The sequence below is a fragment of the Hirundo rustica genome, chromosome 2, assembly GCF_015227805.2.
Source record: "Hirundo rustica isolate bHirRus1 chromosome 2, bHirRus1.pri.v3, whole genome shotgun sequence".
NCBI classification, from domain to species: domain Eukaryota; kingdom Metazoa; phylum Chordata; class Aves; order Passeriformes; family Hirundinidae; genus Hirundo; species Hirundo rustica.
The window spans coordinates 49493563-49506593 of NC_053451.1; the positions used below are offsets into that span (position 1 = coordinate 49493563).

Here is a 13031-nt window from a genome sequence, read left to right on the forward strand (position 1 = left end):
GCTACACTTTCTTGTTGGAATGATATGAGCTGTGGAAATGTATATTTAGTTCTTTACACATTCAAATTTTTTGCCATACCAACCACTTACTAGATTCACTTGAGCTTCCAATATCTTTGTGAACATGAAAAAAGTGTTCTTCTCACCGGCACATTGAAAAATGTCTTGCAAACATAGATTTTAAAGTATATATATTGACCTACATATATTTGACGTATAGTTTCTTAGATTTTATATACATGATGTAAAAATTATCTCAGGAATAGCTATATAGATAATTATGTATATTCAGTGAAAGTTCTGAAAAGTAATGATGATGATAGAATTTGCTAAGTTGATCACTGTTTCTGGTGATCTTCTAAGTCCTCATGTCTGTATTCTGGATTTTAAAGAAGAAGCAATAATAAGGCAAGAGACAGAGCTGTAAGCAATATAGGGTTGATTTGCTTCATCACTTGGGTAAGACTTGTACAAAACTGTCCGGAGGATGAGGATTTAAACACATGTATAGATCTGGAAAGTCACTGTTGACACGTGCTGACTTCATGTGTGTTCGGGCACAGTTTGCTTAATGATTAGCACAGTTAATTAAATTGCCATAGGCAATGTAAACTGTCAACCAAACATTATACAATTAAATGGAGTGTGGTTTAAGTCCTCCAGTTAGATCATTGACTTAACATCCTCTAATGATATTTATTGACCTATGAAGTATATTTGCATAGATACTTAATATGCAAGATGTCAATCCATGTTTTATTTGCATAATCACAATCTATATTTTGAAGTATTGAGCAAGTAGTATATGTGAAGTTTAGCTGTTCATAAAGTTATCTACTTTATAGAAAGCATCTGAATGTTTTAATAATATAATGGCCAGTAGACTAAGCTGGAACTCAGTTGCTATTGGATGCTACTGAATATATACAGAATTCAAGTGTAGTTTATTTATTTGAGCTTGACCAAATTTTGGCAGTGGTACTTATTACTAAATAACTCTGTTTCCACTAATTGATTGTTCCCATTTGTGGCCTGGCTGATAATAATAATTTTACATTAACTATGATTATTTTTGTCACAAGAGGTGAATAACTTTTTAATCCGTCCTATTCCAATGCCCAAAAATGTAATTTCTACTTTTCTGTGGAAGTTTTTTTGTGCTTTAGTTTTCCTGTTGTCCTGGTACAAAGGGTATGTGTTTTGTCATCTTTCTTTCTTTTCTCTCTACTAATTTCTTCTACCCCACCTCCCTTAAAATTAGTTTTTAATTTGCCTTGCTATTTTATACATACCATTTTTCAATATATTTCTACAGACTTGCTCTTGGTTCCTGACTTTGGGTCTGTGAGAAATTGTAATTGCAATGGTGCTTCTGTGTTGAAAGAAGCAATTCCTAGACATCTTTAAGTCTTATTGTATCATCTCCTTGTGTACAAAGAGTAGGGTTTGTATTTTAAATGCTCTCTTCATAGGTTTTGAAGACTTAACTTATTGTACTGTTTACGACAACTGAAAAAACAAATGCCTGATTGAATCATGATTTTTGTTCCTATATGTTAGGACTGGAATTTGTTATATATTTGTTCAAGTTTCTTGTGACATCTGTCGCCCTTCTTTATCCTCATATAACAGCAGAAACAGTGCATGTCTCAAGGTTTAGTTTATGTGCTTGGATGCTGCATGGTGCAAAGCAATTCATGGTCTGAAGTGTTTTCTTGGCTTAAAACAGGTATCCATGTGCACACTTTCCTTTTTGATGGAATCGTTAAGGTTGGAGAAGATCTCTAAGGTCATTGAGTCCATTGGTTAACCCAGAACCACTGTATTCTCCACTAAACCATGTCCCCAAGTGCTCCATCCTCCACGTGCCATTGAACACTGCAAGGGATGGTGATTCTACAACTTCCCTGGGAAGCCTGTTTCAATGCCTGACCAGTCTTTAATGTCAAATCTAAACCTCCCCTAGTGCCACTTGAGGCCGTTTCCTCTTGTGTTGTCATACACTACCTGGGAGAACAGACCAATCCCCACCTTACCACACTTTTTTTCAGGTAGTTGTTGAGAGCAGTAAGTTGTTGAGACCAATCCCCCCTGAGTCTCCTCTTCCCCAAGCTAAACAACCCCAGCTCCCTCAGCCTCTTCTTGTAAGACTTGTGCTCTTTCCCTTCTGGTGGTGTATATGGAATAATACTGGATTTTTGAAATTATGGTGGAGAGCTTCTAAAATTTCATTTGTTAAAAAAATAATAGTAGAAACTGTCAGCTGAGTCCGTTGAATCTCAAAGATGCTTTCAAAGAATTTCCTTTTTTTTCAAAATGCTTGTCGTCTTAGACTGTTTTCTTTTGCAATACATTGGATCTATAAAAATGAATTTTAAAAGCTTTTTGAAATTCAGCCACTGGATACCACATCACTGGCTTATGGATTTCCATTTTCAACATGTTGTAGGTATAGCTGGCCTTGAGTTTGTTGTTCTTAGCTGTTATTATCTTCTTTTTCCACGATGGAAGTTCACTGAAACAGCTGATGTATTTGTAATGTGAAATCACAGACTTGCATTTGGTTAGAATCACCAAAACACCCTTCCCCCCAGAATAAAATTCTAGATTCGACTAAGTGTTCAACATAGGTTATTTTGCTAAAGCTAGGCATGCACAGCTATACTGACAGTCCAGAAGAGCAGGAACTTCTAGCAGTGGAATATAACAAAGTTTTATTTAGGTAATTGTTGAAGTTCTAACTGTTGTACAAGGGGATTGCTTAGCATTTGGTGGGGTTTTTTTGTTTGGTTTGGTTTTTTTTAATGATAGGTTTTGTTTTCTGCTGTTTCTTTTGAATGGTTTTTGTTTTTCTCAGTGTTAGAAGGTTTATGATTCTTTATCCTTTATGTTCTATTTCTTAGAGTAGTTTAAAAATTTTTTTGACCCTGTAAGTCTAGATGCATTCATTCTCTAGAAAATGAAGTCCTATTTTTTTTTTTTTTTTCTGTACTTCTGAGAGGGATAAGCTGTGTACATCCCTGTCTGTAGCCTTGGCTGGCTGCTAGGTGCTAAGACTGCTGCTCTCTCACTCTTCTTGCTTAATGGAACAGGGAGGGAAATAAGGCATAAAAGCTCATGGATCAAGATAAATGCAGGGAGATTGCTTTCATTCTTCAATAACCTTGGTGTCTGCGGGGTTGTTTCATGTTTTTCTCACTTTTTTTCTTAGTAACTGCTGTGCAGCATTTTTTGTCAGTTCTTAAATACGTTATCACAGAGGCGCTGCCAGCATCACTGATGTCTCAACTTTGGCAAGGGATGAGTCCATTTTGGAGCTGGCTCTGTTTGCTATGGGAGCAGCCCCTGGTCTCTTCCCACAGGAGCTATCCCTTCAGCCTCCCCCACTGCCAAAACCTTGCCTTATAAACAATACAGATGTTCAGTTTCATCCAGACCTTGGATGCCACTGAAGCTTAAAAGCTTGATTGCATGGCCATTGGACATACTGGCTGCACAGTTCAACTTGACTGTAATGCATGAGTTTCAGTCTTTGAATTATTTCAAAATGTGCTCCAAATGGGACTACATCACCATGTTCTAATCAAGTTTCCACTGCATTTGATCTGATCTGACAGCTATCCACCACTGGAAAATGGAGTTTTGTTCCCTGGTTCTCTTAGTTCCTGTTCTTTCCCTTGAGTTAGCTTTGATGCTTGTCACACGCTTTTCAGAAACAATTAGGCTTGTTTTTTGAGTTGGTAAATTTGATTGGTCCAACGAAGCATCTGATGCTTTTATACGTTCTCAGATTCAGGCAAGCAAGGCTCCCTTCTGCTGTGATGAGCTGTTAAAATGAATTTTGCTGTAATATATAACATTATCCCATCTGAAAATATCTATGGAATATCTGTGTCAAACAGCAAGAGGAGTGAACTTAATTACTTTCGAGGAGACTTACTATCATGACAGCGCACTAAAGAAATATAATGGGGATAAAAGTGGCATCATATTTTAGTATTAGAAAAAGTTACTTCAGTGAGTTTTGTTTCCTCCCAGTTTTGTCATTGTCAATGTTTACTACAACTTGCAAGCATGTGGCGCTGTTCCAGTGCTGGGTGTATGTAGGTGCAGAGAAGATGACAGAAACTGCGTTGACTTTTGTGTATCTGTTGAAGTACATTGCATGTCATGGTTGTTGAATGAAATCTGATTGTTTGTTCTACACATTTCCCTATTTACAGAAATAAAATGTGTTGTGCTGTATGTATTCTTTGCGCACAAAAAAAAAAAAAAAAAGCCAGTGTTAACTTCTTGTTTGGTAAAAGATTAGGTGAAGGTGAAGTGAAATTTGTAACTTTGGTTGTTTTCATGAAATATGGACTGAAGAATACAAAAACATGTTGCCATCTTTTGGAGGAGTTGGGTAGATGAACATATTGCAAGTTTTAGTTTTCCTTCAGTGTAGGAAGGCCTTAGCTTGGGGGCCAGAAAATTTTTATTATGGCTGTTATGGAACATGCTGCTAGCCCATCTCTTCTTGTGGATTCTGGCAGATTCTTGTATTTGGTGTTATCGTTCCAAGAAATTCAAAGTATGAATATAGACCTTCTTGTCTAGGAGTTCTGTAGGAAGAAAATACCTGACTTGGAATTCACAGTTCATAAACAGTCATGACTACTAGATGTAGATTATACTTTTAGCTAAATAAATTAAAATATCAAGATGATGGCCAAGAAATGTGTTTCTTTTGTTATATTCTTCATTTAAACTGCCTTGGTACAGTCTTTTTCTAAGATCCTGGTTGTCCCCACACATGCCGTCTAGATTTTTTCACCATCTTTTATATTGATTGCTTTTATGTAAGTAAAGGTTTCAGTTCAGCTTCCTTCTCTACGGCAATGAAACTCTGCGTAGTGTGGATTACATGGTAGTCTGCATTTGCATCAGTTTAAAGGGACTGAGAAACCAAGTAACTGTTGTGTTTCTAGTTGGAAATGAGGAGAAGTTACTATGGTTTATCTTCAGTCTTTAACTTGAAAACTTGGCTTTAATGGCATAGAGGAAAGAATTGTATTTGGTCTGCTCTGTTTCCAATTTCATTCTCTATCTGCTGCTTGTCTGGCGGTATTGGCGGGTTACAGCTGATGATGTGTAACAAATAACAGCAGTGGTGTTTAGGCTTTTTGGAAAATTTCATTTTCCAAAAGAGTAAAGAGAGCACAAAGTCCACTTCAGATGTCTGAACACCGAAGCTAGCTAGGATCTATTATTACCAAGAGGTGGAAACAGGTCATACAGTACAATAAGATTCTTGGTTGTGTCTTGTTAGTGTGAAGATCAAATATATTCCAGAATGAGGAGTTTTTTACTGATGTGTACTTCTTGAAAGCTTTATTGTGTCAGTAGACAATTTACCTGGATATCAAAACTGTTGCTGTTTCCCACGGTATAGATTACTGAAACCAATCAAAATATTTGTGTGTTTATGGGTTTGTTGATATATTTCTATTTGGATTTTGTTTGTCAAAGTGGGACAGATATGGTTAAGCATGAACTAGTCAAACAACATTGTCTTCTTAATTTCTTTCCACAGTTTTAAAACCGTGAAATCATGGCTCATTCAAAGACAAGAGCCAATGATGGAAAAATCACATATCCTCCAGGAGTCAAAGAAATCTCTGATAAAATATCTAAAGAAGAGATGGTGAGAAGGCTAAAGGTTAGTAAGCAAGTAATTGCTCGTAGATTAAAGTTTCTTGTAAAAGATGTTTATTGATCCTGTTACTATATATCTGGAAGGTTTTCTTTTTTCCCTTGGACTTTACCTTTTCTATGCGTTGAAGGAGAAACTTGTTTGCTCTTGTGCCTTCTCTTCTACCACTTTCTTGAAATGGTTTGTTCGAAACAGGATTAAATGCATTTAAAAATCACAAATAGAAATGAGCTGTGTTAATTTCAAATACTACTTAAATTTTATTTCAGCTATAATGCTAAGTCAGCGCTTTCATTGTTCTCCAGTATTTTCCTCTCTAAGAGAGAGTCATAATTTTGGAAATAATTTGAATACCTCTCAATACATTCCTTTTACACCTTTGTGCTCCCTGGTTTGTTTAAAAACCTTTATTCTCATTGTTTTAGCCTGTATCATGATGAAGGTAATCTTTGTTATACTTTAGTCTATATATTTTGACTATATTTACAGTCTTTGATGTATTTCTGTCTTGAATTTCTTGACCACTTTATTTGGCCTGAGCGTACAGGAAGGTTGGACAGATTTGGAGGCTAATTTTGTTACTACAGTTCTGTATCTACCCATGTACTCTCACAAAAAGGCAGGCCTGTATTATGCAGAAGGAATGCCTGCAGCTTGGGCTTGCCCTGTAAAACAGGAGGGAACAGATGTGGGAGAGGAACCTTAAGTATTCTAACAGATGGAAGAGCTTAATTTGGAGTTCTTCTGAAGAAGTAGTTTTAAGTCAGTTGGAACTATGGATAAATGAACAAAAACCAATAAAATCCCAAAACACAAGGATTGCTTCTCCTCTTCCACCCAGCAACCTGTCTAGACTTTGGGATTTTGGTTGATGGACTTTAGTGAGTATATTGCATTCTATGATGCTGAAAAAAAGACAACATTTATAACTTTACATATGAGTGATTCCTAAGAGAAGGAATTCTGTTAGCACTTGCATATTTTTTTCAGCTTGTGGAAATGCAGCACCACAGTTCCTACTAATCCTTTTTCCCCTATAGCTTAATTTCATTTTTGGCCTTGAATGTCTAGGCCCTTTCTCATCCTGATCTTGCAGAATAAGAGGACTTTGTAAGATGTCTTGTGTTTCTTGTTAGCTGTTTATTCTGGCTGTGAATTCGTTGGTGCTCAGGCAGGGAAAAAACTGCACAGTGTTTCTTTTATATCAGGTTGGATGATCCACACTACATCAAAAGTGTACAGAACTTCAGTATAAACACAGCTGCAGGTGCTAAAAATCAGTAGTTGATAAATAAGTGAACTATTAGCCTCTTGATTTCTCTGACTGCCAAATTCACATAATTATTAGAGGAGAATCACTTTTCTGTGCACAAGCAGGCGTTCTGCTGTTTGTTGATGACGCTATTTTAATATAAATGCAAATTATTGAGAAATCTGAGAATAAAATGGAAAATAGGCAGAGTGAATTTCAGCATTAGCATAACTTACGTCAGAAATTTTATGCATTTTGAATTGATGCCCTCTTGAAGTTTATAGTAGATTTGGAAAGGAGATAAAAACTAAATTGTGGCAGTTGCAATCTAGCACTGAAGACAGAAAGAAGGTGATATACACTGGGAAATTATGAATAGTGTGAGAAAAGCATTTTTCCACAGTTTCTTTTAATACACAAGAACCAAGTCATCATCTGATGAAATACTAGTTTTAGACTAGCAGCCTAATAAAACACTTTTCTGTAAGTTTTATACTAGTAAATTCCAAAGCTTGTTTCTGTAGAATGACGTAGTAAAAATTGAATGATTTAAGAAATATGTGCTACATCTGGAAGATGAATCTCCAGGAGTATAAATCATGGTGATCTGGGTGTGATTTCAGGCTCCAGAATCCTCTAACCTATTGCTCTGCAGGAACCTGGAAAGCTATGCTAGGACAACTTGCTTGTTTTCCTTTGTTTTTCTTTAAACACTGCGATGGATTGCTCTGCAGACAGGATGACTGATCTTTGTTGTCCTGACTTGTACAGATGTTTTTGTTATCAGGGAAAAAACACTGAAGGTTCATTTCCAGAGTAGAAAAACCCCATACTTCTTGCAAGAAGTTTGAAAAGACTACTTTTCATAGAAATGAAAATAATTCTGACTTGTAAATTAATTAGTGTATAAGGGCACCAGTGCACTTTGAGTGGTTCATCTTGTGCCTGGCTGGGGAGGACTTAATTTTTCTTGCAGTGGAAGTTGTGTCTACATAGGCTACTGATCTTCTGCACCTTTTTGTAAAGGATTCTCATATGTTTCAAAACTTCACACTTTCTGTGATCCTAATTATGCAGAGGTTTGGGATTATTTTAAGTTGGGCTTGTTGCTCCCTGACCAGTTACGGTAAATATTTTGGAGGGGGGAGAAAACCCAACCAAACAACAAACTATAGCAAAGTAAAGTATTTTGCAGTGTTTGTAGGATTCTAGGACTTGACATTTTATTCTTTGAATAGCATCTCTTCCTGCACTGAAGAAGTAGATGGGAGTTTTGGCTTTAATTCTCAGGATTGTGTAATTAAGTCTTTAGTATAATTTTGTTAATTTTACAAGAGTTGAGCTCCTTAAAATAACTCTGCCTCTGTGAGCCAGATAAGAAATTGGAGAAGGGCATAATTACTTTGTTTTGTCAATAAATTTCTGTCCTTCAGAAAGTTTTTTAAATGTAAGAATTCTCCCCCACTAGCAGTTACTAAACATAGCTTTTCCTGCTTTTGTTTTATTTAACATGTTAAATATTTGGTGTCCCAGACTCTTTTTTTCTTCCATAACTTCAGTAACTGGATCCCAGTAATCCTAGTGGTCATTTTAGTCTTGTTGGACACCATCCATGCAGCTGAGCTGCCTGGATTTATATGCATTTGCTAAAAGTGGGTGCTCTGCTTCTGGACGTCACAGGGAGTAGAATTTTCCTCATTGCAGTAATAGGCAAAAACCTGAAACTGAAAGAGAAGAAAAAAAATAATCACTGAATAGCTGAGGGAGAAACAAATATTTTTGATAATGTTTACCATTTTCTGAATTTTTAAGTGAATGGCTGTAACAGTGTTGCACTTCTACAGTTGTCCAATTTGATTATATGGTTTCCCAAAAAGATTGGGGAAGTCTACAACTAGGCTTTCAGTAGTTCTGCTGAGACTGTCTGTTGGGATAGTTAACAGAGGACTTGGCCAGGTCTTTCCTGTGCCTTGAAAAATGAAAACAGTGGTTGCTCAAGTACTACTTTATAGGTAATAATGCTTCTGACAGAAGTTGTACAAAACCAGAAGAGTAACTTTTAGTAAGGATTCTGTTACAGAGTATTTAATTTTATGTACTAATGTGTGTCTGTCTATTTAGATGGTTGTGAAAACTTTCATGGATATGGACCAGGACTCTGAAGAAGAAAAGGAGCTCTACCTAAATCTTGCTTTACATCTTGCTTCAGATTTTTTCCTCAAACATCCTGATAAGGATGTACGTTTGTTGGTAGCATGTTGTCTTGCGGATATTTTCAGAATTTATGCCCCTGAGGCTCCATACACTTCGCCAGATAAATTGAAGGTAAATTAATTTAATCTCTTTTTCCACACCAGGTTTTTACAGTCAGTGATTAATATAATTGGTTATGACTGCTTTTCCCTCCTTTTGTTTCTGGTTCAGCCTAAACGGTTCAGAGTTTTCACTTGATTTTGGGATATGATTGGTCAAGTCGGTTGTCTGTGACATAAAGAGCTTTACATCTTCCGATAACTTGCAGAGTTTTGGATTTGTATTGAAAATAATTATTTTATTGAACTGTTTTTGGCATTTGCAGGTTACTTTACTTTAGAAATATTGTTCATATGTATAGCTTTTATCACAGTCTCTTGCAAGATAACTAATATTTTCACTTGGGAAAATACCCGTGCATCTCCAATTAAACTACCAAGAGGCAGGTACTTGTATATTTATAGGTAAAGGTTCTATTGGAACAACAATAAAGTGCTTTTGTACAGAGTTCAATGATTTTTGATGTGACTTGGAAAATTCTACAATACAAACATCACTGATCCCACTAGATGGAGATGGTTGATAGATAAATGTCAGGTTTGAAAAGAAGTACAGATCTGACTCATTTGTTTCAGAAAAAATGAAGTTTTATATTGTTTTGTGGGGTATTTTACTTTTTTAAAGCAGAAATCTATCTTAGTTCCCAACTCTCACAATCAAACTGTTTCCCTTATGCAGTCAGGATCTAGAATTGAGGAGCTGAGTTCTGGGGGAAATCTACAAAAAAACCCCAGGTGAAAGTAACACTGAAAAATGTGTCCTTTTTTTGTCTCCTTGATTTGGTAGTGTGTGTAGTCTTTTCTGTTTCGTTTGAGTTTGGTCTTTGTTTATTCCACAGTAGGATAAAAAGAGGGTTGTGGTGGATGGTCTATCTATTATCACTTAAGAGGAAATCACTCAATTTCTCATCTAGTGGTTGCACCAGCAGTGCTTCCTAATTAGGGAAACAGAGCAGTTTCATCTGCCATAATACATCTTTTGTTAACAGACATACTGGACAGATATCCAGGGATTTCTCTTGGTCAGTTTTCTTAATTCTGAATTAGTGTGTAAGCAGAGGTACAGCATCTACTTACCTTACTTATTGATTGCACCATCTTCAACTGGACATAAATATTAGCTTTCTCTACTGTGCTATATTTAAGTCTGCTTTTCAGGTGTCCTGATTTATGTTTCAGTTTTGAGTATGTTTTCATTTGCTTGTTAGGCTTAGAGCTTTAATTTCTCTTTCTGAGTTGGGCTAACTAAGTTCCTCCTTAGAGTATTTGATCTACCAAATGCTACTAAGCTTCAGATTTCATAGTTTACAGTATTGGAAGGTTTACAGTACTAATATGCCTAAAGTGTCAGAATGCTATAACCATTGCTTGGACAGAGCTTGGAATGGGTGAGGGACTTCCAATGCCAGAATTGAGTCCTGTAATCTGTGTGGATTTCAGAATTCAGTTTCTTGATGCAGTTTTCTAAACACGTTTTGAGAAACCAAACAATAGGGACCTCTGCCTAGGGCTGCTGGGGTAGGTTTTTTGCAAACCCATTTCCTCTGAACTCAGCTTTTGTGGTTGCAGGACAAGCTCTGATAGAAATGTCGAAGAATTCCCTCCACTGTATGACAGAGGTAAGAGGAAGAATGCTTCCTCTTGGGTTATATCTTGGCACTATTTTTACTCAGTATTCAATATCAAATCCATACTGCAGCTGAGTCTGTTCTTGTACGTTTAACACCAAAGTTAAGAATGGCAAAGGGGAGTGCTGAAAAGGATTAGTTTCTTGAGAGGAAAAGCATTACATCTTAAGTTTTCCCCTTGCTTCAGACTCAGTGGATCTCTTTGTAGCTTACATATTGTGCAAGTGAGATGCTGAGGAAAGGGATAAGATTCTCAAGTTTCCCTTTTTGTATCATCTGTGTAAATCTTGCATTCCTTGCTGATCATTGAAAGAGCGTTTATAAACGAGGATGGAAAACGCCATGAGTAGAATAAAAACAGAGCTGGAGTAGGTTTGCTCTGCTGTGATCTCAAAACTTGTAACTTTGAGCCGTCCTCAGTCTGTGTAAAGCTTAGAGCCTAAATATAGGGGGTTTTTTTGGTGGAAAAGCAATCTAATCACTTTTATGTGTCAGTTGAAAATGACTTGGACAGAAGGGCTGTCTGCCTGTCTCTGCTGAAATATAGATGTTAAAAAGGGCATATGGTAGCAGAACTTCAGTTATCTGGAGGTGTTCTCTAGTAAGAGCCACGGCTCTAATGATTACTGAAGCCATTATGTAGTTAATTGGCATCAAGACAGCAATCCATCAAAAAGAAAAAAAAAATTCCCTAAAGTTGAAATGTGGGCACTTTTGTTTTTTACGTCTGGATTCTAACGTAGACTTGCTTTATGCAGTCTTGTGCAAAAACATACTGTTCAGTTGTGAAATTATTGCAATTTTTTGGCTGCAGCCAAAGTTTATTTCAGCCTGTGTTTTGAATTTATGAATGCATGTTCAAGTAGTATGTTTTGTATGCTTAAAAAGGGGAAAAATGTTTGGTCATAGTCCTTGAGATACTAAAAATTAGCAAGTACTTCTGAGTTTAGTCTGTCTTGCTTTCTTTAAATAGGAATAGGGAAAAAATAGTTTAGGAGTAAATGCTTACTTTTTCGAACCATGCTGTTACTTGAAGCATTCAGGTGTTGGACTTACTGTATATGCCTACTATTCATTAATGTCTGTAGTTATATACAGCACAGTGATGAGAACTTTCTTTTGGAAAATTAGTAGGGTCCTTGAATCACATTCAGTAGGTAAGTATTGCATACTGAGCTGCAGGATAAAAAGTAAGATACTTGCTTAAATGTATTCTTAAATGATTCTTATTCTTCCCTGAGACTTGTTTTGTATGTCTTCTAAACTTTACAGAACCTTCCAGTGTTTTCCACAAGACAACATTCATTTTGGGTGGGCACTGACAGCCTGGTAGTGTTCAGACACTAATTTTTGTAGGAAGGATTCTTCAGATGGGCTTTTGCTGAATGCTCCTGAGTGGTTGGAGACCATTAGATGTGTCCTTCGTGTCTTTTGGTTTAATTTCAGCTAAAGAGTCTAGATTGTGTGCTCTGTAAGGGATCTGAAGTGTGAACCAGACATAGTCCTTCTGATCATCCTCAACTCTTCAATATCAGTTTCAAACCAAATTAAAACATGAATGTAGCTTGTCCTCTGAACAGTGTGTTTAATGTGCTTTTTCTGCCAAGAGTTGGTGATGTCACATGTAATCTAGTTCTTGATTTTACCTAGATCCACAGTGAGTACTCAGCTTAATGATTAAGGCTAGATTTTTGTGGTTATAGTGTTAGAAAAAATGAGACCCTATTTTTATCTTTTGTCTGTGTATTATTCTTGGTGGGGCTTAGGGGAAATTGTCATTTTGAGAGTGTTATAGAAAAGCCTTATAGACCATCTCTAGGCTAGATTTGCAGAATTAACAGTAAGGCCATCCTGTATTTATTATGGCAGCTTTATACCTTTGGGAATTTATTTGATTTACACCTAGGTTGTTAGATGAAACATAGATACAGGTGAGGCTGTGAAGAGTGTTTCTGGTGATACTTACTTCTAAATATTTTGATTTCAATAGTCAGATTAATATAGTTGTAATTGTGATTTTTCCAGCTGTTAATTTTCTGCATGTTAAAAAAATAAAAGATACATTGCTGTGTGTTTCCATTCTGTTCATAATTGATTATTTGTTGCTTGTAATCTGTTCAAGGTTACAATTCAATTTACTCTGT

The 13031-nt window shown here is 36.3% G+C and overlaps 1 protein-coding gene across 5 annotated transcripts in view; it reads left to right on the top strand.

The window, feature by feature from the left end:
• PDS5B (PDS5 cohesin associated factor B) overlaps window positions 1-13031 on the top strand; it is a 98979-nt gene that overhangs the window by 14697 nt on the left and 71251 nt on the right. For all 5 annotated transcript variants that reach the window (XM_040054429.2, XM_040054451.2, XM_040054444.2 and 2 more), the window contains exons 2-3: window positions 5576-5701; window positions 9069-9272. In XM_040054429.2, coding sequence (XP_039910363.1) covers window positions 5594-5701; window positions 9069-9272 — 312 coding nt within the window. In that variant the 5' untranslated portion in view covers window positions 5576-5593. The remainder of the gene's footprint in view (window positions 1-5575; window positions 5702-9068; window positions 9273-13031) is intronic.